Source organism: Archocentrus centrarchus, chromosome 9, assembly GCF_007364275.1.
Source record: "Archocentrus centrarchus isolate MPI-CPG fArcCen1 chromosome 9, fArcCen1, whole genome shotgun sequence".
NCBI lineage: Eukaryota > Metazoa > Chordata > Actinopteri > Cichliformes > Cichlidae > Archocentrus > Archocentrus centrarchus.
The window spans coordinates 26,071,634-26,096,588 of record NC_044354.1 but is presented as its reverse complement, the minus strand read 5'-3'; the positions used below and the strand labels follow the sequence as shown (position 1 = coordinate 26,096,588).

The 24,955-nt window shown below is 41.4% G+C and overlaps 2 protein-coding genes across 7 annotated transcripts; one reads left to right on the top strand and one right to left on the bottom strand.

The window, feature by feature from the left end:
* Nucleotides 1–882: 882 nt before the first annotated feature.
* On the bottom strand, nucleotides 883–10,792 carry LOC115785563 (mothers against decapentaplegic homolog 2). 6 transcript variants are annotated; one of them, XM_030737299.1, is made up of 11 exons: nucleotides 10,541–10,678; nucleotides 7,820–8,230; nucleotides 6,439–6,528; nucleotides 6,051–6,244; nucleotides 5,749–5,883; nucleotides 5,554–5,616; nucleotides 5,138–5,191; nucleotides 4,038–4,250; nucleotides 3,775–3,912; nucleotides 3,251–3,395; nucleotides 883–2,529 (listed from the first exon to the last, which is right to left on the bottom strand). In XM_030737299.1, exons 2-11 carry the CDS (start codon nucleotides 8,053–8,055, stop codon nucleotides 2,406–2,408), a joined length of 1,392 nt encoding a protein of 463 aa, XP_030593159.1. In that variant the 5' UTR covers nucleotides 8,056–8,230; nucleotides 10,541–10,678; the 3' UTR covers nucleotides 883–2,405. The 6 variants fall into 6 exon arrangements, with proteins under 6 accessions (XP_030593159.1, XP_030593154.1, XP_030593155.1 ...); XM_030737295.1 differs by having other exon boundaries at nucleotides 2,406–2,529; nucleotides 5,542–5,616; nucleotides 10,671–10,792; XM_030737293.1 differs by having other exon boundaries at nucleotides 2,406–2,529; nucleotides 5,542–5,616.
* A 385-nt stretch (nucleotides 10,793–11,177) lies between these two features.
* LOC115786075 (low-density lipoprotein receptor-related protein 8) lies at nucleotides 11,178–23,470 on the top strand. Its single transcript, XM_075074399.1, is given in 22 exon segments — nucleotides 11,178–11,239; nucleotides 11,326–11,481; nucleotides 11,770–11,985; nucleotides 12,094–12,315; nucleotides 13,911–14,126; nucleotides 14,510–14,739; nucleotides 15,398–15,527; nucleotides 15,946–16,051; nucleotides 16,053–16,134; nucleotides 16,348–16,534; nucleotides 17,324–17,536; nucleotides 17,644–17,794; nucleotides 17,796–17,825; nucleotides 17,914–18,115; nucleotides 18,480–18,644; nucleotides 18,977–19,177; nucleotides 20,779–21,328; nucleotides 21,401–21,520; nucleotides 21,700–21,807; nucleotides 21,934–22,167; nucleotides 22,253–22,625; nucleotides 23,226–23,470. Coding segments are annotated over 22 exon segments (4,062 nt in total). The 5' UTR covers nucleotides 11,178–11,187; the 3' UTR covers nucleotides 23,344–23,470.
* Nucleotides 23,471–24,955: the final 1,485 nt, after the last annotated feature.

The window sequence follows — 24,955 nt, the reverse complement described above, 5'->3', positions numbered from 1 at the left end:
ATAGTAACTTTTTCTAATGTCAAGAGGTATTATTATTCTTAGCAATAACCACTGGGACACAGAAGATCCTTTTTTTCAGCAATTGAGAATGTATTATAATCAGTGATTTTACCCCCACTTTGGGAGCCATGGGGGGGTCAGTGTATCTCAACAGATGTCCTCAATTTCTCTACTTAATAAACACAAGACATTGAATCATGAGAATAAAAATCTTTATTAGTGTTTTATGAAGTCTGCATAATATGCGCACGCCTGAGAAGCTTATGGTCAGGGAAAAAAAAAACAAAAAAAAAAAACAAAACAACAAAAAAAACTGCTATCAATACCGCCCTCGACTGGGGAAAACAACTGCCACATCTACTGTACTGACTGCTTTGCAAAAAGATTATGTTAAATACACACATACTGTACTACTGTTTGTATATATGTATATGCATGTTCTGGTCCACATCAGTTTTTGTGATGTAATTTTTTTTTCACATTCATATGTTGTAGGCCAAAGTCAAAACAATGTAACACTGGACCCTAACACTTGGTTCAGTTCCCCAAATCCAAACTTCACTAGGTGCACTTAAAGTACAATCACTACTGCCATATGGTAAACGTATTTTTAGGGGTGGGGACATGTTAAACTCGCAACAGCCACATGATGAGTTCAGGCTATAAAGTCCTGTTGTACATACTGTATTTTATAGACAGAACAAGTACGATACAAACATTAACACAGAATGTCCCAGTGTGCAGGCACATTCGCTCTTCCCACGGGAGAAAATACAAACTTTTTCGATGTTCCTGTAACATTTTGAAAGCCGATTATATCTGGATCACATTAACTTGCTTGACTAAAGCACCAGAAGGCTACAAGAGGTCATGTGTTTTTTTTTTTGTTTTTTTTAAAAAAAAAAGGGGGGGGGGGCTGAATGAATAAATGGCCATTACAAAGTTTTACATGCTGCTGGAATCAAACCATGACAGAAAAGCTGATTTCAGGCAAATCTGTTGCTGTTTTAGTGTACTTTAAATGCACCAGATTTCTTCAGAAGAGACAGAGGGTAGATACAGGCTGCACATCATGTGTGGCAGTGATAGTTTTTTTTTCTTGTTTTTTTTTTTTTTGTTTGTTTTGTTTTTTTTGTTTTTTTAAATCCAAGACAAAGAGCTGCTTAGAAATTTTGGGAAAAATGAAGGAATGATCCATGGCCTCCTTGTCGCTTTAGAAACAACTGTGGTCTTTAAAATATTATTTTAATAAAAAGTGAACGACAGAAATTTTAAGTATATTTATATATAAAAATACATGAGAATACAAAAGTAGCAAAACAATGGGGATATAGGCTAAACAGAATGAATTCAGTGAAACCTTCAAATTCTCCCGGTGAACTGCTCTATGCTTCACCTCGGAGAGTCCCGGGACTCCCAGAGTCTGTCAAAAAAAAAAAAAAAAAAAACACTTCTTTTTTGATTAACAGCTGATATTCTCTGGTCCCTGCCCAGTGCACCTGCAAAGCCTGGCCCACCACCTCTTCAGCATCCATACCAGGCTGCTCAGTGGTGATGTAAATCAACTAAACCAAGGACACGTAAGGGTGCCATATAATGACAAAAATCATAAACTCTTGTCAGACTGAGTTAGCACTTAGTTTTTGAAATATTTATTTAACCAACACTCTCTTGTCCGTTAAGAGGAATGTCTTAGAACGACACCCATCAAGAGTTAAAAAAAAAAAAATAATAAAAATAAAATAAGGGGTGTGCGGGGAGGTCATTCTGGCAAAGACAATTCAATCTTTTTTTTTTTTTTAAAAACACTATGTGGCGTTTCCTTGAGAGGGGAACGGCCACCAAGGCCATCATTTCTTCACCAAGCCACCTTCCCCTGACAAGAGATGGGGCCAAGTTTCCCAGAGAAAAGTAAACTTATGTTAACAATGTTTGGGGTGGGCTCAAAACAAAAGAAAACAAAAAAAGGTTTAGCATTCAAAAACAGATCATGTTACTCATACAAGCAATCTTCAATACTGAGAAACTATTCACAGATATTTTTGGTATCTCCCCTACTTCCCAGACTAAAAACCAATATACATTTTATTTGTACCACAAATAGATCTAATATCAAGGATTTGGGGGTAAAACAATTTTAACAAGGTGCATGACAGATGGGTAACAAAGTGCCAATTTTTTTTTTTGTTGTTGTTTTACTCAAAAGTCTGTATCTGCGTGTATGTGTGTAAAGTTAAGAGGGATGTGGAACTGGGCCACAAATACTATGAACTATGTCACAGAAAAATCATTCTGTGGGGTTTCCTTTTTTTAAATGAAAGGACTCACAAGTTTAGAATTTAATGATCTTTGTAATGGGCTTTTTTTTTTTTTTTTCTTCTTCCAGGGGGGTTTCCTTTGCTGCTTTAGGACATACTGGAGCAGCGTGCAGACGGGGAACCCATCTGGGTCAGAACTTTGTCCAGCCACTGCAAGGGACCGTTCAAATGCAGCTCGATCCAGCAAGGAGTGCTTGTGACAGTCTGCCGCCTGGAAAATAAAGATATTTTTATGAGCTGACGTAGCCTTTTCATGCCTCACGACATGTGACTTATGATGCTTCAGGATGAGTGTTGTTTATGTGAAGCATGCATTTCTGCAGCCAGGAAGAGGATGGTGTGGTTTGTAGCTCTCTACTTGAAATTTATTGTGAAAGCAATGCGTGACACTAAATCTGACTCCCACTCCCCATCCAGCAAACACTCCTGAAATGAACTGAACCATTTGTATCCCTTGAAAAAACATTTGTTGCTGTCACTAATAATAAGCTCAAGCTACATGCATATAAAATTTTTAAAAGGTTACTGCCTTTGCTAGTCAGCAACAGAAATAATTGGTTAAACTATTAACCATTAATGATCCATATCCTGTCTATGGTTGAGTCTAAGATGTTACACAGTTGTCTAGATTTAATTTGGCCTCAGTTTTGGCTGGTCTATGAATTTCTCACATTTACACAAGTCTGATTTTCTTTTTTTGCTCCTGAAGTTTGACTAATAAATTAGTCACCAGGAGCATATTTACTACTGAGAAAGCAAAACTTTCCTTTGAATCCTTGACTCTGTAGCCCAAAGGCTGCTTTAAAGTTCAGTGTGTGAGGCTCCAGTAAGATTAACCCTTAAAGTTCCTCATATTAAGTCACTAAATTAGTGCCAAGTATGACTAGAAATCTTAGTTCAAACAAACATGCAGTCTAAACACTGGTGCTCACCTGTACTCAGCTCCCCAACCTTTAACAAAGCTCATGCGGATGGTGCACATCCTGGTGAGCTGGTAGACGGCCTCAAAGCCCTGGTTGACTGACTGAGCCAGCAGAGCTGCAAATTCCTGGTTGTTAAAGATTTTTAGATTACAACCTGAAAGAAGAGAGAAAAACGGGCTGTTGGTTCTCGCCGATGGAAAAAAGACTAAACACAACAAGCCTTTGGTTGGAAGTGGTTTCGATCAGCGATTCAGTTCATTTAGCAGCTTTTATTCCTCAGTTCACCATTTCACAGAACTCCTTTAAATGCCTTTTTATTCTGACATACTGTAAATTAGCATTCTGAGTACATGGCAGAGAAGTGGACTGTACTTCAGTGGTGCTTTGAAAGGTTGCTATGGAAGCTGTGACACTGGGGCTGTAATTGCTGTTTTCACCTTAAAGCAGGACGTTACATAATATCCAGAGAGAGAGAGAAACCTTTATCATCTTATTTCCTACATTACTCCAGCGGGCCATCCTAAGCATCTCACCTGGAGGAATTTTACACACTGTTGCTGGATGCCAACCATACCGCTGGTTGCAGTTTGGACTCTGGACAAAGATGGCGCTATCACTCAGGCACTCAGCAAACACCTCTCCTCCAATATAGTAGAGTCTCACTCCTCTTCCTGTAAACACACACAGAACCCGTTGGGTGAATATGTGAGGAAGGTCATTTGAAAGCTCAAACAAAACTGCCACAAATTTCTTACGGACCATTTATACAGCCAACATATGTAAATCGGTGCCGTACCTATGTGCCTTCGGGTCATCTCCACAGTGGCGTTCCTGTTAACATTAGACAGCAGGCCCAGGCAGAAACGTTCAGAGTTTGACGGATCTGTGAATCCATCCACTGTCAGCGAGGGCTGAGAGGCGTGAAACGTCTCCCCGACGCGTTGGTTCAGCTCATAGTACGCTATAGAGCACCAGAAGGCCGGCTCTGAGTAAGTCACTGGCTGCAGGTCTACAGGAGAGACTGAGTCAGGTTTATGCCAGCAAAACTTTGCTACACACTCTTACACTCTACATAGCAAACTTTTTTCTTGAAAAATAGCTCGAGTTTCATGTGATTTGCAAGAGCACAAGCATGACAGAACATGACTTGTTAGGCTTCAAGCCTACAGGCTTGTGGTCGTCCAGTTGGCCAGACCAATTAGTGACCTATACAGGCAGCTACAGCTGTGTTTTATAGTGTGATGAGAGGTTGTTTTAAAGAGTTTATCATAGGTGGAACTATAGCATCAGTTTTATAAGAATTACAGAAAATGTCTTCATTGGAAGAAGAGCAAACAGCAGCACTGAAAGCTTTTCTCATGCAAAAGACGTGTCTGCTCTTCCACTGACAGGCAAATACAAGAACTATCCAAAACCACCACCTCACTAATTTATCATCATTATTAGTATCATCATCATTACTGTTATTATAGTCCATCTGCTTTCTTGTTGATGGATTTGTCGCCTACATTCAAACCAAACGTATGGTCTCCCAGCCTGCTAACTGCTTTCAAACAGATGTAGTTTTGTTGAGTCGGTTTTCAATTTCAGCGAGTTCCATTGTTGAGCTTATCTGTTAGATGCTTTCCACGGGTTTTGTGTCTCCCATCTTTTAAAACTGCCACTATTAATCCACTTTCCAATCATAATTTAATGTGAAAGTTACTTCAAAGACCTTTCACTGGTCAGCTTCCTGCCTGCTTATCAAACAATCTTTCACTCATGTCATTACTGCCTGCCCTTCTACACATGTTTTCAATATGGTCACTTTATTTTTTACATTTTTCCACTCCGATTTGTCAGATTTAATATATTCAGTTATACGTTTGATTGAGTAGAGTTAAAAACAACGCTTACCCATGCTGTGATTGACAGGAGACAGAGTGCTGGGGGAGAGCTCTGCAGGAGAACCTAACAAGGAAACAAGATGGCTTAAAAATGGCTAAAAGCTGGATCTTAGAATGAACCTGGTGACTTGCAAAGAAAAGCCAAGATGATACCATAAAACTGGTCTATTTGCTTTCCAGTGTGAAAGCCACAACAATCCTTTTGGAAATTGAGGTATAGTACAGATTTTAACCCTATGCAGCATAACAGAGGGTAACAGGTAGAGTCAAGGTGGAGAACTGAGATTTGGTCCTAAGACAGACTTTGTAACACTTCCTTATCACTTTCAAATACTGATGGACAGGTGTGACATCTCGCTGGTGAGGTGAGACAGACAGACATAAAAAGGAGAAGGATGTGCTAGTCTAGGGTACCTGTGTCCATACTTTGATTCATCTGTTGATCACTGGCCTCTCCATCCTCACTGATGTAGCCTGGTGGAGGCGTTTCTGTTGAAATGATGCAGGGAGGAAGACACAAAAAGATGACGCATTATGAATTTATTAAAATCTTGGAAGCATGTCTTCACTCACATCACATTTTCTTTCCGGACGTGGTGTAAATATGAAAGGCAAACTCACCTGGTATATAGTTGTTTGGAGGTTCGATTCCTGTAGGAAAGTTTGTGTTCTCAGGTATGGAATGAGTGTAGTCATCTAGAGGTGGCAGCTCTGGCAGGATTTCTGAGTGTCTTGGCACGAGAACAGGAGGCAACACTACAGTGTTGGATAAATTGTCAGAAGAGATTTACAGATTTAGAAAAACGGCTTTAAAGTGCATCCACTCACCATTCAGTACAACTTCATGCGTTTAAACAGCCACGATAAAACAACCATGAAGCACATTTTCAGAAATAAATGCTCTCTGAACAGATTTCTCTCACCTGGGGTCTCCACCCTCTGGTAGTGGTAAGGGTTGATGCAGACTTCATCCTTCTTGAGGTGGAAGGCATACTCACAGGCCTCAATGGCCCGCAGCTCGTGGTGGCTGTGAAGGTCCGGCCATCGCCACAAGCGGCAGTAGATAACATGGGGAAGGCCCTTCCTGTGGGAGACCTGCAGGCGGCCATCCAGGGATCTGATTGAACAGCAGACAGGAGATGGTGGTGAGACAGGTAGAACACAGGAGGGGGTGACACATAATATGGCCAGGTAGGGGAGGTAATGAGATAGATTGACGAGAAACAAAGATGTTCTCAACGTCCGTCACCTCCGACACTAATGACAACTCGCCCACATCAAAGTTGTATACACAATAGTTGAGATAGTCACCTGGTTTGGTCAGGGTAGTTGTATAGGCCTGATGTATCCCACTGTTCTATCGTATTTGGTGTACTCAGTCCCCATATTTCAGAGCAATTGCTGTGCACAGAGAAAACAACAAAAACAAAAACAAAAAACAAATGATAAACATGGGACATGACTCATTCAGAAATATCAGTATGGGTATGTGAACACTAAAAGGCCTCTTTTATTGGAGTCTCATGGCAAAATAAAGACATCAAATTCACTTTTGGCTGTGGAAATGAAAGATGGGAACTTCAAATAAGAGAAGCCTTTTTAACAGAATTAAGGGGAAAAAAAAAAAAAACAAAACATGGAATTTGCTAGCACACACAATGAGTAAGACAAAGGGCATTCTTCACATTGTGGCATTGTATCAAAAACTCAAAATAACTCTCTCACTACGGTTGTTTATGTCAGAACTTATCTGGAGACATTCAAACAAACACTGAAGACACACAATGGCACAAAAGAAGGGGGGGTGGGGGGTGGAAGAGGCAACCTTGGCAAAAAACAAAAAACTTCCAGACATTCTCAAAACACTGACAAAAAAACGGGCAAAATGTGGAATGAAGACAAATGGAGAGTAGTTGCTTCTGAATAACAGGACAGTAACAAATTCTACATGTTACAAGCTACAAATACACAACATGTATTAGACTTGGTGATTTTAGTGGGATCTCTAAACTGACATTTTAAGTTGCAGTTGTCTGGTTCAAGACAAAGCAGGAAATCAATTTTTGTACATTAACCACAGAAGCTTCCAGATCATGACATTCATGACCTTTCTACTGTAGGAAACTGTGATTACAACCTAATGCTCAAGAGACACCTGTCAAAGTGGCAGACAGGGCAGTTTAGGCCACTAACTACCAGCTACTCTATCTCTAAAGCATAGATGGCCTAGAACAGTTCTCAGGAGATAAAGCCCAGTTATCTATAGACATACAAACATCCGACGTGGTACTTGGTGAAACATCAGCAAAAGATGTCTGTATTAACACTGTGTTCCTACTGAATGCAAGTCTGGGTCATCAAGGCTGACTGACAAAGAGACACATCTTTTGAGTTTTTCATGTTTCTCTCCCATGGAGTAATACAGACTGCAACACCAAATATAGTTGAAGAAAAAAAAAAAAAGCAATTATTTTTCATTCAGCTCATTTTTTTTCAACCCCTAAAAAGGAAATTTTCACATTTTTTGTAGATTTCCACAAAAAAAAAAACAAAAAACAAAAACAAAACAAAGAAGAACCCACACAAAATAGACTTAAGAAAAAAACTATGTGCAAGAACAGCTTCTGCTAACTGCAGAAAGCTTTTAGTCACAGAAACAAGGAAAAGCAGAATCAACAGTTAAGCATTGTACCTGGGGATGGTAACACACTTGGTGTTGCCGTTCTGTGTGGTGATAGCCTTCTCTAGCTCATCTAGCTGGCCTGTCTTCTTCAACTTCTTTACTAAGCTCTTCACAGCCTTCTCACACCACTTCTCCTCTTGCCCGTTCTGCTCCCCGCTGCCCGCTCCTCCCGGGCCGCTGGTCGATTTCTTCCAGCCCAAAAGCCTCTTCACCACAGGAGGGGTGAATGGCAATATGGAGGACATTTTAAACTGGACAAGCCAGGAGTCTCCACAGGACTTAACGCAAGCTTTCTCTCACACACAGACAAGAGGGGACCGGGAGCTACACTTTCCCTTGCTCTCAGGAGCCCCTCTAGTGACCGCTGAGTCTCAGAGTGGATGCCACTGCTAGCAGTGTATACTCAAATGAGATGGACACCTTGGAAGAGAGGCACACAAAATACATCATTACAAACAAAATAAGACAGATATATTTACATTTATCCTTAAAAAAATAAAAGGCATTTACAGTAATATGCAAAAGTCTTGAGCCAGCCCCCATTTCTTTGTTTTTGCTAGGAAAATAGGAAATAGGTGCAAACATAAACAGAAATACAACATATAAGGCAATTATTCTTCAATTATTATTCTTCAACATAGCCTGAACTCTCTCAGGCAGCTTTCTTCTAATTTCTAAATAGTTTCAAAAATAGTTCTCCAGGCGTCTTCAAGGACATTCAAAGCTCTTCTTTGGATGTTGGCTGCTGTTTTTTCTGTTCTCTGACAAGGTGTTCCCACACTGCTTCAAAAATGTTGAGGTTCAGGCTCCAGGGAGGCCAATTGGGAGAGGCCAGGGAGTTTATTGTATTGACAGTGTGTTTGGGATTATTGTCATGCTGAAAAATGAAGTTGTTGCTAATCAGACACTTTATAGATAGTTCTGCATGGTGGATCAAATCAGAGTTTTTTTTCCCTGTTTTTATAATTCCATCAATCCCACCAACACCACTGGCTGAAATGGAGCCCCAAACCATGATAGAACCTCTGCTGTATGTTACAGATGCTACACACACACATACACTCACTGTTGCACCTCGCCTCCATAAATATTGATATGAACCAAACATTTCAATGGATTCACTCTATCAGACCTGTTGCCACTGATTTTCAGTCCAGTTCTTGTGTAGCGTGGTATACCCCAGCCTTTTCTCCCCATTTCCCTTCCTTAGGAATGCCTTCTTGACAGCCACTCTTCCACTCAGACCATTTCTGATGAGATTTCAGTTTACAGTAATTCTTAAGGACACGACTTTCTGATATTGTTCATCTGCTGTAGTTAGTTTTTTGGGTTTTTTTTAGGCCTGCCACTTCATCTTTGGTCCTCCACTTGTATAGTTTCTCCATTTTTTTGAAGGACACACTACACACAGTGCTGATATATGCCAAGTTTTCAGCTAATAGTTCTTAGGCAATCAACTTGTTGGTGCAAAAACACTATTTGGCACTTTTCATAGATTCAAGTTGTCTGTTAGAGACAACTTACTGGGATGAACTAGTATTTTGTGTAGACAAATACTGGTTCATCCCTTGACTTAGGTGCCTTTGTTTAAAAGTTTGAATCAATTCATAGGTCAGTATTAAATGGCTTAACATACAAAAACAACACTTCTTTGAAAATGGTCAGGTACAAGGACTGGATTGAAAATGGATTTAAAAAAGAAAAGAAAAGTAAAGGAAAGAAAAGGAAAGAAGCCAATAGCCAAAGAAACACTTGGAAATACCTTCAGAAAGCCGGTAGAACTATTGCTCAAGACCACTTTAAGAAACGACAAGAAAGTCTGGCTCCTTGGAAGCTAAATATAGAGAAAAGGTTTGGCTCAAATCTTTTACAAATTGTTGCATTATTCAGTGTTACTTCAAACAGAACAGTAGGGCTGTTTGGTCAGCAGAGCTGCTTCTTGAGTGAAGTTAAGAAATGCCCCCCCCTCATGTTAGCTCGTCACAAACACTGCCTGGCACCTCAACTCACTATAGTCTGTAAAATAATAACGCTAAAACACGCGGTGGGTCTCTTCCGTGTGCTGAAACAAACATAAGCAGCTGGGGGTAAAACAGTGAATGCTCTCAGATGAGTCTAAGTATTTAATGACAGCCTCCCTATGCTAGCACAACTGGCTTTGGAAGGCCGGCTGCTAGCTGCCTGTGGGGAAGGAGGGGGAGGCTGCCTGAGTCCATGCACCACCAAATCGGTTCATCACAGCTAGCTCGCAAAATTCAGCAATAATCTAAGATAAAAGGGAAATGCACGAAGCTCTAGCTAACGAAATTCAATGAGCTGCAGGCAGCTTGCGAAGCAGCCCTCATCTAGCTAAGGCAGCTAACGTTAGCTTAAGTAAGCTAGCTGCCAGCTTGTTATCAAAAATCCTTTTGTTGTGATCCACGAAAAAGCCTCCTATGCGCAACAGTCAAGCTGCGCTACTTTCTACCTACCATCAGCTAGGCAGATACACACAGGACACACTGTATCAACTCTCACAAAATGTCACCACACAGTTCTCAACAATGTAGCGTTTCATTTGAACGAAGATGCCCGCTGTCTGTGTCTTTTACTCCAGCACGGGCACCAGAATGAGCTAGCATCTTGGACGAACTCTTCCAAACTGAGCTCTGGCTGCCGCTGGCTAACGAAGCTACACAAAACAACACGCTTCAAAGTCGACAAACCCGCTCCGATCGCTTCAATAGTTACCCCAGTCTTAAAATCCCACTCTCCGGTTTCTCAGAAGGCGATGCGCGCAGCGCTAAACGCCTCGGTGGCATAAAAACGCCTGCACGGTACTGTGCTGCGGCTAATTTTGACAAGGCTCTCGTCAACTTACCACCGCCGATACCCAAGCTAGTTAGCCAGGTTGGCTGGACCGGAAAAACACAGCAAACATGTTGGCTCCGTGCGAGCGCTTAAGCCCACCCATCCAAAATGTGATTGGAGGACTTGAAGAAGTCTTAACTGAACACTGGCTCACGTCCTTGACAATCTTCTTGTTTATCTGACAGCATGTGTTTGTATCTGTCATCATTTAGAGAGGATTGGAGGCAAAAAGTAGTTTATAACAGAATCTTTTAAAACATTGTTACTCGCGTTACCCTTATTTACATTTTCCAACAAAATTTTATAGTAAATTAAACAAAAATAAAAGATAGTTTAGTATAAGTTTTATTTTTTTCACTCTGGTTTATGTATGATAATGTATCCTTAGAGATAGCACTGCTGCTCAGGTTGTAGTCAGGAGCTCCTCCCCTCAGGCAGGTGTTTAATTAAATTCTATTGCCGTCACCTGGTGCCGTTATAAAATGCTACATCTATGCCGTTCGCAGGTTTTGGTCCGTTTTGTGGCAATGGGTGGATGTTTGTTTCTCTGTCTGGCGTTGTTATCGGGGTTCCTACAGGGTGAGTGTAGTTGTACCCAAATTGCCTTTCTAGTTTTTGTTTGTATGTTCTTTGCTAATTAATTTATCTTAACTCAATCCAAGCAGTTGTTTCAGCTGGAAGCGGTCTCAGAAGTTGCACCCGGGACTCTAAACTGTGCAAGGATGGCTCAGAGTGTGTCCTCTACAGATATCTGTGTGATGGAGAGAAGGACTGTGTGGATGGTTCAGATGAAGAGGACTGTGAAACATCATGCACCAAAGGTACAAATGGATATGCTTATCAAACAGGGGAATTTATTAGGCACACTTAATTAAAACAACAGTTTTAAGCTTCAGCTTGTAGTTTTTGCAGTTAATTTTATATCTGTAGAATGCTGTACAGTTCATAAAACTATATCCGTAACAATCATGCAGTCAACTCAGCACCTCTAAAACAGTAAACAAAAGAACCTTCAGGACTTTACTGCAGGATCTTTTTACTAGCAGTAGCATGCATGTGACTGATAACTCCTTAACTACCTTTAATGTCACATGTCTGCACACACACAGATCAGTTCCAGTGTGCCCATGGAAAGATGTGCATAGACAAGAACCAGATGTGTGATGGCGTGCCTCAGTGTCAGGACCGCTCTGATGAACTTCAGTGTGTGACGCTAATGAGAGGCTGTGCGCACCACTGTGACAACAAGACTCGCTGCCTTCCTGCATATTTCCTCTGTGATGGCGAGAAGGACTGTGTAGATGGCACAGATGAAGTCAATTGTGGTACCTTCTAATGACCTGAGAGCAGTGAATTGACATGTATATGTAGGACCTGTATATTTTTTGGCTTTGAATTATAATCCCCCCCCCAATTTTATTTGGCATATCTAGCAGAGGACAAATGGGAAGAAGAGACCAGTACAACCTCTGCGCCCTCAGTCTCTGTCGGCCCATCTAAACCATCTACCTCGTCTAACCCCATTAAGTGTTCGCTTGGCTTCACACCATGCAGTGACAACACAGAGTGTATCCGGAACAACTATTTCTGCGATGGCGAAACAGACTGCAGAGATGGTTCAGATGAGGCCAAATGCTCATCATCTTGTGAAAGGGGTAACTATGTATCAGCTCTAATTCTCTTAACATGGCTTTACCGCCATCTAGTGAGTAACATTGGTTTCACATCAATATTGGTGCACAGATAGTAAACACTTGGGCTTTATACTATGCTGACATTACAGAGCCAGAGGACTAGATGTAGACCCAAGTGTGGCAGTAAACAGTGATATTTTTATTTATTTGTTTTTAGGATTAAAATCTCTCCTTGCAACTGAACCCCACCATAGAAGTCACCAAACTGTCAGTTGATATTAGATAAGATAAGATAAGATAAGATAGTGTTTATTTGTCACATGCACAGTTATACACAGTACAATGCACAGTGAAATGTATTTTGTACCTGCAACCTTATATACACACACATATAAATAAGAAGAATAAAAATAAAAAAAAGTAATTCACACTATACACTATACTCTATATACTATACACTATACACACTTTTTAAATTATAATATTTACACTGTGCAATAATGGTCCAGTTAGGGCTCAGAGTTGAGCAGACGGATGGCTTGTGGGTAAAAACTCTTCTTCAACCTTTCAGTCTTAGCCCTCAGGCAGCGGTAACGCCGGCCTGATGGGAGCAGGGAGAAGAGAGAGTGTCCGGGGTGGCTGGGCTGTTTTAGGATCTTCATGGCCCTCAGCCTGCACTGCTTGGTGTAAATGTCCTGCAGGTTGGGGAGGGTGGTTCTGATGGTCCGTTCAGCTGAACGAACCACCCTTTTTAGGGCCATGAAGTCCTGCTTGGTGCAGTTTCCCATCCAGGTGGTGATGCTCCCACGCATGATGCTCTCAATGGTGCAGGTGTAAAAGTTCCTGAGCACCTTGAGTGGGAGCTTGAAGTCTCTCAGCCGCCTGAGGAGGTAGAGACGCTGTCTGGCCTTCTTCACAGTGATGTTTATGTGTTGAGTCCAGGACAGGTCCTGTGAGATGGTCACTCCCAGGTATTTGAAAGTGTCCACTCTTTCCACCTCAGCACCACTGATGACAAGTGGATGGTAGTCCCTCTGCTGCTTCCTGCTGAAGTCCACGATCAGTTCCTTTGTTTTGCTGACGTTGAGCAGGAGGTGGTTCTCCTGGCACCAGTTCTCCAGGCGGGAGACCTCTCTCCTGTAGGCTGTCTCCTCATTGTGAGAGATTAGTCCCACAACAGCAGTGTCGTCAGCAAACTTGATGATGACGTTGGACTCTGATGTGGCCTCGCAGTCATGGGTGTACAGTGAGTACAGCAGAGGGCTGAGCACACAGCCTTGGGGGGATCCGGTGTTGAGGGTGAGGGAGGATGAGGTGAGGTGACCCACTCGTACCACCTGTGGTCTGCTGGTCAGGAAGCTGTGAACCCACCTGCACAGGGATGGGCCCAGGCCCAGGTCCAGCAGCTTAGAGACCAGCCTGGAGGGAACTATGGTGTTGAATGCTGAGCTGTAATCTACAAACAGCACTCTCACATAGTTCCCCTTACCAGTGTCTATGTAACCCACAGTAGGAACGTTTGTTTTTGCAGATTTTACAAGTGTATGTACAAGCATGAGTAAAACTTAAGTGCGAAATTGCTGTCAATGATAGATTATACAATCTGTCCTCTGTAGACCAGTTCCAGTGTGCCCATGGAAAGATGTGCATCGAGAAGAGCCAGGTGTGTGATGGCGTGGCTCATTGTCAGGACCGTTCAGATGAACTGGAATGCAACAAGCACATGGAGGGCTGTTCTCACCAATGTGATGACAAGAGCAGCTGCATTCCCAGCAGCTTCCTGTGTGATGGGGAAAAGGACTGCGCTGACGGCAGTGATGAGTCTGACTGTGGTATGTGAGGAAACTAATGTTCTACCTGCATTCAACTTTGCTTGTATACAAGTCATCTTGGGGGGTGGCTCAGTAGCTCAGTAGGTAGAGCAGGTCACCTACTGATCGGAAGGTCAGCGGTTCTACATGCCAATGTATCCTTGGGCAAGATACTTAACCCCAAGTTGCTCTCCGACGCAACTGTCGGTGTGTGAACGTTAGCTAATTAAAAAGCACTTAGCTTAATTAATCATGGAAGTGCTTGTATGAATGGGTGTGCATGGGTAAATGTAAAATGTGTTGTATAAGCGCTTTGAGTGCTCAGACTGAGTAGAAAAGCGCTATATAAGAACTAGTCCATTTACCATCTTTAATGATATCCTTGTCACATTTTGCCAACACAGACAAGGAGGATTGCAGTGGCACTGAATTTAAGTGTATCAGTGGCCAGTGTGTGTCAGCCACAATGCGCTGCGATGGTCACCCAGACTGCCGGGACCGTTCGGATGAGGAGGACTGCACCAAAGTATCAGCCTGCAACACCAAACTTAGCTGTCCTCAGAGCAATGAGTGTCTAGTGCAGGAGTGGATCTGTGATGGAGACCAGGACTGCAAAGATGGCACTGATGAGAAGGTGGGTGCTAAAGGCAACTTCACACATGCTAGATTTGAAAGAGCAATAATAAAAATACTGTCAGCCACCAGTGCTGACAGTATCTTTTATGGGGGTTTCTAGAGTGACTAATCAGATGAGCTGTTTCATACACATCCAGCAAATTCTTAGACCCATTTTATCCATCCCAAAAGGCCTAGTTGTAAGTGAAACACCTTTTTGATGCCATTTTTGCTGGGTGGTCATAAAATGAAGAGAAATTACTGAAATATTAGCCGTGATATTTTACCTCAAACATCCAGTATGCTTGTCTTAATCACAAAAGAATACTGAAGAAATGTTTTCCTTTTGAAACATGATGCTTATTGGCCTATGGGAGGTGACGTATGTGATCAGTCTATGTGCAATAACTGACACCAGTGCGTCATAATTATGACCCCTGGTCATAATTATTTAATTGGCAAAGCTAAGTAACCTTTACAATCACTTAAAAGCTCAGATTTTACACATCACAGCAGCTGCAAATTCTTATCAATGTTAAAATGAATTCCCTGCACCCATGAAACAACTTCTGTCACCAGAAGCAAACATAGTTTATTAAACATGAATGTCATTTTGTCTAGATCAAAATGTAAAGTGCATGTTTGACAATGATAAAGAGAACAGTTTGGTCCTTCAGGATTGTCCTGTGGCTCCAGTGAACTGTGGAGAGTTCCAGTGGTTGTGTAAATCAAAGACCATGTGCATCTCTACAGCCTGGATGTGTGACGGTATGAAGGACTGCAACGATGGCAGTGATGAGACTGAATGTGAGTCATGTTGCAGAATGAATTTGTTTACAGACTTAAACATCAAGAAAAAAATCAAATTGAATGTTGAAGTGATGAGTTGTAGCATTAAAGGGCTGTTACACTTATGAATTCCATAATTTTACCATCTGCTGTATATGCATGGACAGAAATGTGACCTGTTTCAGTGTAAAATGGATAACTGACAAAAAATGCATTTAAAAAAAAAAAAAAAAAAAAAAAAAAACACGCTTACCTGACAATGTACTATTTACAAAATAAAACTCAATTTATATATCGAACTGGCATGCTTAGATATGAGACCAGTAAAATGCCAGCAAGGGTAATTTTAACCTAAATGTAATAAATGGTTTTCTTGTACTTTAAATTGCTGCTGAAACCTGTTTGTGTGCTGCATGAATGCTGCTTGTGCTTGCAGGTCTGGTGGCCACATGTGCCCCTCACCAGTTCCAGTGTGGCAGCCAGGAGTGCCTGGATCCAACCCTGGTGTGCAATGGCATTACCAACTGTGCAGATGGCTCAGATGGGAGGCAGCTGCCAGATGAACTGTGCAGAGGCAGATAGCACGCGCTGCTCTCAGGACTGCTACAAGACACCACAGGGACCGGTGAGGACTCTGCATCTTAAACTCTGTGCTTGACTAAATTTAGTCAGTGCAGAGGTCTTAAAATGGGCTGAATGGTGTATGTAGTAATACAATGTAAAGTCTGTCTATTCTGGATAAATTATCCCTTGATCAATTAAAGATGTGTATGATGGCTGAGTCAGCAGTGACTTTGAGTAATCTAAATGTTAGATTTGTATTTGGTGTTGTCTGTAGCGCTGTCACTGTGCAGCAGGGTTTAGGCTCATGGAGGATGGGCTGACGTGTGCGGACATTGACGAGTGTGACGTTCAGACACCAAGTGTGTGCAGTCAGCTTTGCATCAATACTCCAGGCTCGTACAAATGCGACTGTCAGCTAGGCTTCATAATGGAGGCAGATGGACACCACTGCAAAATCACCGGTAAAGCTCTTTTAATTACACACAGCATTCAGTGACTGGCCAAATCCAATGCAGCATGTTGAAATTTCAGTGACGGCTGCAGGCACACCAAAATCACATGTTTGTCCTTAGCCCATCTGAATCTCTTGAGTTTAATGAAATTCACAATAGTTTTTGCTACATTGTGTTTCATGTCTAGACAAACAGAAAAGTATTTCTCCTCAACTCTTGCCTTGGCAGAATAAACTGAAGCACCCACTTTCTTGCTGAGTCAGATTAGAGTACAACTACACACACATTTCTGTTCAAGAAATAAGCCACATGCAGGAGACCACTGACTTAGAACCTGGAAGCAGGGGTAAATGCAGAGTAGGCAGCACTCCAGTGTGTGAGACACATGTTTTCGCTTCATTCTCACACACAAACATGGGCCAGGAATCAGATGGTGTAGGAGTTGCTACAGCAGATGGATTTGCATATTTGAGGTGGCAGACTTTTATGCTGGATGGTTTTCCTGATGCAACCCTCTGAGGGATTTGTCTCCCATTCTCAAATCAGGGTTCTCATGTGTGGTACAAATGTGTCAATCACTTGAATATCTGTTTAATAATGTTTAAAAAAAAAAAAAATAGTTGCTGTCTGCTGGAAGTCTTTTTTTGGTTCTAACACTCAAGACTCTAACATTGAGGCTCTTTGCTGTTTAACCTTTTTTTTTTTTTTTTTTTAATTAAGACTAAATAAAGGGGGAACAAATGCTTTAACCATTATGATCTTTCATTTATTTATTTATTTTTTCTCCCATTCCCTCAGGTGAGCCTTTCCTGTTGTCCTCAGTCCAAACAGATATCTACATGTATGGCTTGCGCAGTGGCAGCTTGGTTATGTTGCCCTCTTCTGCAAAGAAGGCCATCCTGTCTCTAGACTATGACTGGAAGGGACAGAAGGTCTTCTGGGTCAGTCTGGATGCAGATGCTGTAATGTGGTCCTCCCTAGACCAGAATATGACAGGAACTCTGATTAAAGGTTGGTACAACTCAAATGTGGTTGGCATATTGACGTCAGAGGAATGGTTCACTGTCCTGTCTTAAAAGTGAATCAAGGCACAGTCGTTTTGCCCTTTGTTTCTACAGGTGTCCGGGCTGATTCTATAGCTGTGGACTGGCTCGGGAGGAACCTGTACTGGATCAATGGGGTGAAGAGTCATATCGCTGCCATCAAACTGGCAACAGTCTCTGCAAGGTCACTGGATCAGAGCATCATCCTGGATGAAGACTTGGATCAGCCCCGCTCTTGCTTTGCTACCACATAAAGGGTCAGTATGAATAAAAATAAGTGTGTGGGGGGGGGAGCAAACTGTCTTTTAGAATGAGCAGCATTTCTGATTGATCTTTTTCTATCAGGCTGATGTTCTGGACAGAGATTGGTAATGTAGTGAAGATTGAGCGTGCTGGGATGGATGGGTCAGAGAGGAGGGCAGTGGTAAACTCGAGTTTGGGCTGGCCAGGTGGTGTGGCTGTAGATGCCATCTCTGAGAGGGTCTACTGGACTGACGAAAGACTGAGGGCAATTGGATCTGCAGCACTGGATGGTGATGACATTTGGGTAATGTATAGGTTTTCTTTTTTTCTTAAATCTTGGGTGGTTTTTGTTTGTTAATCAAGTTTTTACTTTTTTATATTGCTGCTAGTTTTTGCCAGGACTCCCTTTTAAAATATGTTAAATCTCAGTGAGATTTTTCTGGTAAAAGGTTAAATTAAAAATTCCAAAAGGTTATCAAGCTCTTCTTCCCATAACTAAAAATGCCACTTCAGGGAAACCTTTTCCCTAAATGACCCAAGAATATGAATTGCATGTTTTATGCTGTCATGTTTTAGAAAAAAAAAAAACTAAAACCTAACAAAGTGACAAATTATACTATTTTTTTTTTTTTTTTTTTTTAATTTATTTTTTTTTTCTCCCCCCCAAGATACTACAGATGAAAGAGACCACCAACCCCTTTTCTGTGGTTGTGTTCAATGACATGATATACTGGTCTGATCCCAAGAAACGAGTGGTGCAGGCTGCTCACAAAGTTACCGGTAAAAACCATCAAGTTCTATTGAAAAGACCCAGACAACCATTTGCTGTGACGGTGAGTAGTGGATGTTGAATTAAGACATGGTAGGAAATAAGATGCTATTTTTGGATCATTTCATGTTAAGTGCTTATAGCCACTGTTAAGCTGCCCACACAAAGCTATTCCATTATGTCTGGAGGGTTCCTTTCTGAAGCGATTAAGCTGTTTGCACAGCCTAATGGTTAGTCCTGGAAAGACTGCTGAAATGATTTTGAAATGTTGGGTACTTTTTTTTTTTTTTTTTTTTTTTTTTTTTTTTAAGAAATTTAATTTCTTGTCAACAAAGGTAAACTTGGAGGTTCCTGTTTTTTGTTTTTTTGTTTTTTTTTTCTTCTACTTGGTGTCAGATCATCCACCCAACACTCCAGGTGGGCATTGAGGGCCCCTGCAAGAAGATGGGTTGTTCCCACATGTGTGTGCTTGCCCCTGGACCCAGAGCTGTGTGCAAATGTCCCTCTGGTCTGTTACTGGCAGAGGATGGCCTCACCTGCGCCAACCTGGTCAACTCAGCATTTCTGCTGTTGCTGTCTCCTTCTACTGTCACTCAGGTTTTTTCCTAACAGCATAATTTCCCTCACTCTAACCTACATTACCAGAATGTACTCTAAAGCAGGGGTGTCAAACACATGGCATGCAGGCTAGATCCAGCCCACTACATGGCTTTGAAAAAATGTAGAAATTTCAATGCATAAGTATTTTTACTGTCGTAGTGACAAAGACATAAAATATAGCCTGTCATATCACAGTAATGGATCAATAACTGAAAGGGGGGAAAAAATTAAGTTTAGTATTCAATTAGTTTTTTTTTTTTTTTTTTTTTTTCCCCCACTATTTATAATGGAATCTCTTTAAATGTTAAATTGGACACTTTACTGCGAATTCATTTTTATCTTATTTCTTGATTAGTGTTACAATGTAAGCCTGGTGTGCCTTGCTGAGTTTCTTTGATTTACTTAATGTGTCAACTTTTCCACATTAAAGAAATTATCAAAAGTGCACTCTTTTTAAAACTCATCAGATTTATGTATAAACTGCTAAGGGGAACAATTTGGATTTTTTTTTTTTTTTTTTAAATTAGATTATAGGCACTGGCTTTACTAGTCCAGCCTACTGATGACACTGGGCTGTATGTGGCGACCGATGTGACAAATTAGGCATCTTGCCAAGGGTTACTAAATGATCAATAAAATGTCTTCAATTTGGTACAAAGCTTCAAAATGGTGAATTGGCTTGACACCGAATCAGGAAGCCAGATTAGACTTAGAATACTTTAGGAAGATGAAACCAAGAATAACTTGGGCATGTATGCCTGCCAGTGGCACTGGGTCACTAGTGTGTATTGATGGGACTAGTGATAGAAGTAGCAAGATGAATTGTGAAGTGTACAGACTTATACACTTGGTATAGATTCAAATGCTGTAAAACTAATCAGACCGCACTTACTGGTGCACATGGATAATGACCCAAAACGTACTGCAAAAGCAAGCCAAGACTTTCTCAAGGCAAATAGAATGTGGAGTCAGTCACCTGATCTCAACCAAACAGAGCAGTTAAATACAAATGTGAATACATATTTGTATATTTATATGCAGCTGAAGGTGCCTGCAGAGCATGTCAAAGTAGAAATGCAGTATTTAGTGATATCCATGGTTTTTAGATTTCAGGCAGTCATTGACCACAAAAGATATTCATGCAAGTATTTAAAAAAAAAAAAAAATGGGGGATGGTGTATAAAAATGGCTGTAATTCCTAAACGGTTAATGGCGAATATTTGTACAATCTCTTGAAATAAGGCTGAAAGTCTACAGTTAAATCACTCTTCATTGTTTGATTCTAAAAGCCACTGGTGTTGTACAGAGGCAAATTAGTCATTGTCCAAATACTTATGGATCTAATTGTTTTTGCATGAGGTTAAGAAATGCTAGCAAGGTTACTTAACAAGTTGCCCTATAAACCATGAGGGTTCAGACTAGAGAATACCAGAGTTTCACTCAAAACTGAAGTACAGTTTTTGTGGACAGGCGGTACCACGCAGCAAGCCATATGACTAAGCAGATAATTCCATCAAAATTCTTTAAAAAAAAAAAAAAATGAAAATGGACAATAGACAGTTATAAACATGCTTATCTAATCCCAGTATTCTCTGTAGATCTACTTGCAGTCCCAACACACTGCAGCAGAGGTGAAGGGCTGGCCTGAACATCTGGCTCTGCAGATACCAAGTGTGAACAAAGCCATTATCATGGACTACAGCCTAAATGAACACACACTATTTGTGACAGATGATGCCACTACCTCACTCAGGTCTTTCAAGCTGAAGGACTCGCTTTTGACATCTCAGGGCCAGCTTCTTGAACTGTTGGATGACACCATCACTGCCATGGCTCTTGACTGGATAACGCTTAACATCTACTGGAGCAGTGACAAACAGTCCCGCCTACAGGTCACTGCTGCCACAGGGACACATACAGCTATTCTCATAAAGGAAGGGATCAGGAGAGTGGAGTCCATTGCCCTTCACCCACCCAGTGGAAAAGTTTGTTTCACAAATATGGATCTGCAGGTTTCAGGCAAAACGGCAACTATAGAGTGTGCCAGCATGGATGGTGCTGAACGAAGAGCAGTGTGGAAGGATGCCGTCCAGCCAACATCTTTGGTCTTCTCTAATAACGGGGATAAAATTTTCTGGGCTGACACTAGTAAGGTTTACTTAAATGTTTAAGTGTTCAAAAAGGTTGCTCTCTTAATAACTAAGGTCAAAATGTTCTCAGGTTTGGGGACCATTGGCTCTATCCTGATTGATGGATCTGGATATACAGAGTTGAAAGCTGATGATGGCCTGGCTGCTGTGGCTCTGTGTGATGACCACCTCCTCTGGATGACGGTCATTGGTAAGAGCTCAAGTAGTATGTACTGTAATGACTGACTATAATTAACCTTAAATGACCTCTGCTTGCACAGCACACAGTTTTAATAAGTCATTACTTCAGAACATGGATAATACCTCTACAGGAATAAACACATTTCAGTATAGTTTAATGGTACAGCTGTGGCCTTTCTGTCTCTTCAGACAAGACCAGGCTTTGGTACAGAGAAGATCAGCAGGATAAGAAATTATGGTTTGAGGTTGGCACACAAGTGGTCAGCTTAAAGGCATTCAGCAAGTCCAGTCAGATGGGTATGTAAGAACCACAAATGGAACCACCTGGCTTATGAAACTAACCTGCCCTAAATTTAGATGTGTTTAAATGTTATGCCAAAAACCAAACCTCCTGCTGCTTAACTATCTACTTGGTTTCATCAGGCTCTAACCAGTGCACAGAAAACAATGGCAACTGTGAGCACCTGTGCCTCGCCCCCCCCGGAGGTCGCACGTGCAAGTGCTCCCATGACCACTTCCTTCTGAACGACACTCACTGTAGCCCGGAGCAACACTGCCCAGCTGGCAGCAGGCCGTGCTTGGATCAACTCTCATGCCAGCCTGTGGAGAAGTTCTGCAATGGGCAAGCAGACTGCACTGACCACTCCGACGAAAACTGTGCGTCATAAAATTTAAAGCACAAAATAAGTCAATTAGATAGTGACACCTTACTGCATCTGTTTTTGGCTAAAACGTTTTTTAGGTGTTGGTACGAAGCAGCGGTCAGGAGCTGAGGTCTTTGCTCCCACTCAGCCTCACAGCTCTCCTCCTTCCAGTCTCCCTCCTCTTTCTGAAGTCACAGGTCAGAACACAACGCTGAATGTCAGCACTCGGCTCATGAACCTGGACGCCCAGCAGTGCAGCCAGAGGCTCTGCAGTAACAACGGACACTGTGTAGAGAGGAAGGGAGTTACTACGTGTGTGTGTTCACTGGGCTACAGTGGTGATTCCTGTCAAGACCATCTCCTAAAAACCATGCAGGGTTCCATTGTATATGCCGCCGTGGGTCTCGGTGCAGCAGTTGTGATCATTGTTGCAATAGTGCTGGTGAAGAGGAAGAAGAGCGCCAACTTAAGGTGTCTTTTTGTTTTTTCTCTGAAGATGACGGTCACATGGGTGTCAGCAGTTTATCCTTTTTGTCTTGTGGATTATTTTTGGGCTTGTATAACATCAGCCAGGGGATGGTGAATTAGTCTGGGAATTTGAGCTGGGTCAAATCCTTGGCTTTTTCAATGGCATGAGCCACACTTGTAAAACAGTGAAGAATCCATTTGCAAGAATGGATGTCACTTTTTAAAAAATAAATTAAAATTCCAGTGTAGATGCTGTTGCATGCACTTTGGAATTTCAATCACAAGTTTGTGTTGCCATCATGGTATTTGGAACAGAAGTCCAAATGTAATAGTGGCTCTTCACCTTCTTGGGGCCACGAATTTCTGTACAGATTTGCATAGCTTATTCAGTCTCAACCATGCAGCTGGATATGGATAATCTCACTGTTGCCATGCTAGCAGTGTGGCTATGAATGGCAATGTTTTTTTTTTTTTTTAAAGCTGAATAAGACAGTTCCTGCAGATGTTTAGTAAAATGATTTGTGTTTCTACAGTTGACATCTGAAAACACTAGAAATCTGCATTTTGCAGCAGAGCAGAATTAAACATGTTTTCTTGCTGCAGGGGAGATGGGCCAACAGCAGGAAAGGAGATGAGCATGACAGACTTGGAGAGCAAAGCAGAGACCACTCCCACATCCCATACTACCCCAGCAGAAAAGCCAGAAGTGGACCTCCCATAAACTAGCTGCTTCCTATTTTGTCGTGCTATAGTTGCGGGACAGTCTGACACGTCTTTGTTTCTTTGTAGGAAGCAGTATCCTCTATGGACTCGGATTTATGGACAAGTGACATTTTAAATAAACAGTCTGCATTTTCCACTGTTTCCTGTCATGTTATTTCAGGTTGTTTACTGTTAGACCACCATTGTTGAGTTTGACAGGCACTGCTTGAACTTGGATCACATTAGTTAGCAAAATATTGGTCAGCAAGTCTGACTTCAAATGCTTTGAAGGTCTTTTGGGTAAAATGGTTTATGGAGGATACAAGTGTACAAGGGGGGGGTTGTTTATACAGTGACCTGAAATGCGTACTGTGCGAAAGTCTCGAGTCAGCTCATTTCTCACCCTGAACTGAGGCAGCTTTGTCATTTCTTAGTCTTTAGGAATAGTTCTCCAGGCTCCTTGAAGGACATTCCCAAGTAACAGTGTCTGAATGTATTTAAAATTGGTTCATTGCTAAGTTGTCATGTATGCACTGGTTTATCCCTGGAGTTTGGTGCCTTTTTTGTTTGACTGGTTCATAGGTCAGTGTTAAGTAGTTTAAATTTAAATTTAAGAAGGGGAAAAAAATCCTGTGAAACTGGTCAGTACAAGGACTGGACTGAAAATGAGTGAAAAAGCTGCCCCCCCCCCCCAAAAAAAAATGTTGAAAGACCTTCAGAAATCCTGGAGATCTATTGCCTAAGACCACTTAACATCAAACTGAGGGTAAGGGGGGAAGAGAACTCCAACAAAATTAAAAACTCTACTCTGAAACTATTGCTTACAACATTAGTGAGACAAATGTTTTTTTTTGGGGGGGGGGGGGGCATTTTGCTAGTAACACTTGTGGATGGACACTTGTGTAATCTCCAGTCTTTGCAAATTTCTGAAGCCTTTTATATCTATTTAAATTCTAAACCATTTTAAACCAATACCACAAAACACATGTTTACCATGCTTATGAATAGGCACTTCTGGTGTACTTATTCTTTAATCATTGTCCTAGAATTTTTTTTTTTTTTTTTTGCACTTTCTAATTTCAGTTTAGCTGGGGGTGTTTAATGATTTAGCTTTCATGGCTTTATGAATCAGAGCTAAAGTGCATATTGCATGTTATACTGCCAGGAACAGGAAACCAGTGATGGACCGGCACCCACACAAATCAAAAAAGAAGCCCAACCCAGCTGTTCTATTGTTGTTTAAAACTGAGAAGACGTGAGCATGTACTGTATTCCTTTGGTTGAGATTTTAAAATCAGTCTGGAGTGTTTCTATGGTGAGGAGGATACTCGATCATTAAGGTAGGGTCTGAATCAGAATAGCATTTCATGTATGGCAATCTTTGGTGTAGATGCTGAACAACTTCACCAATATTCAGGAATGCATTTAATTCATTTGTCTTCAATTTCTTTAAGTATTAATAGACAGATCTCTTGCTTCAGTTAATGCGGCAATACCATCATTTAAAAAAACCTTTATGCTCAAGCCAGTTAAAATCCCACATTCAAAATGCTGCCAAACATTAGTAAAATGCAAATCATCAAAAGGAATTAAGCAGATTTATGCCACTAGAAATTTTTTAACAATATTTG

Bases quoted from the DNA above. Each gene is read 5' to 3' on its own strand.
- LOC115785563 (XM_030737295.1), bottom strand. From the start codon at position 8,055: ATGTCCTCCATATTGCCATTCACCCCTCCTGTGGTGAAGAGGCTTTTG. The intron at 6,245-6,438 runs GTGACTATCTCA...CTGTTCAATCAG, and splicing joins AACTACCCTGACCAAACCAG to ATCCCTGGATGGCCGCCTGC. The intron at 3,396-3,774 runs GTGAGATGCTTA...CTCTTCTTTCAG, and splicing joins AGTGTGTAAAATTCCTCCAG to GTTGTAATCTAAAAATCTTT.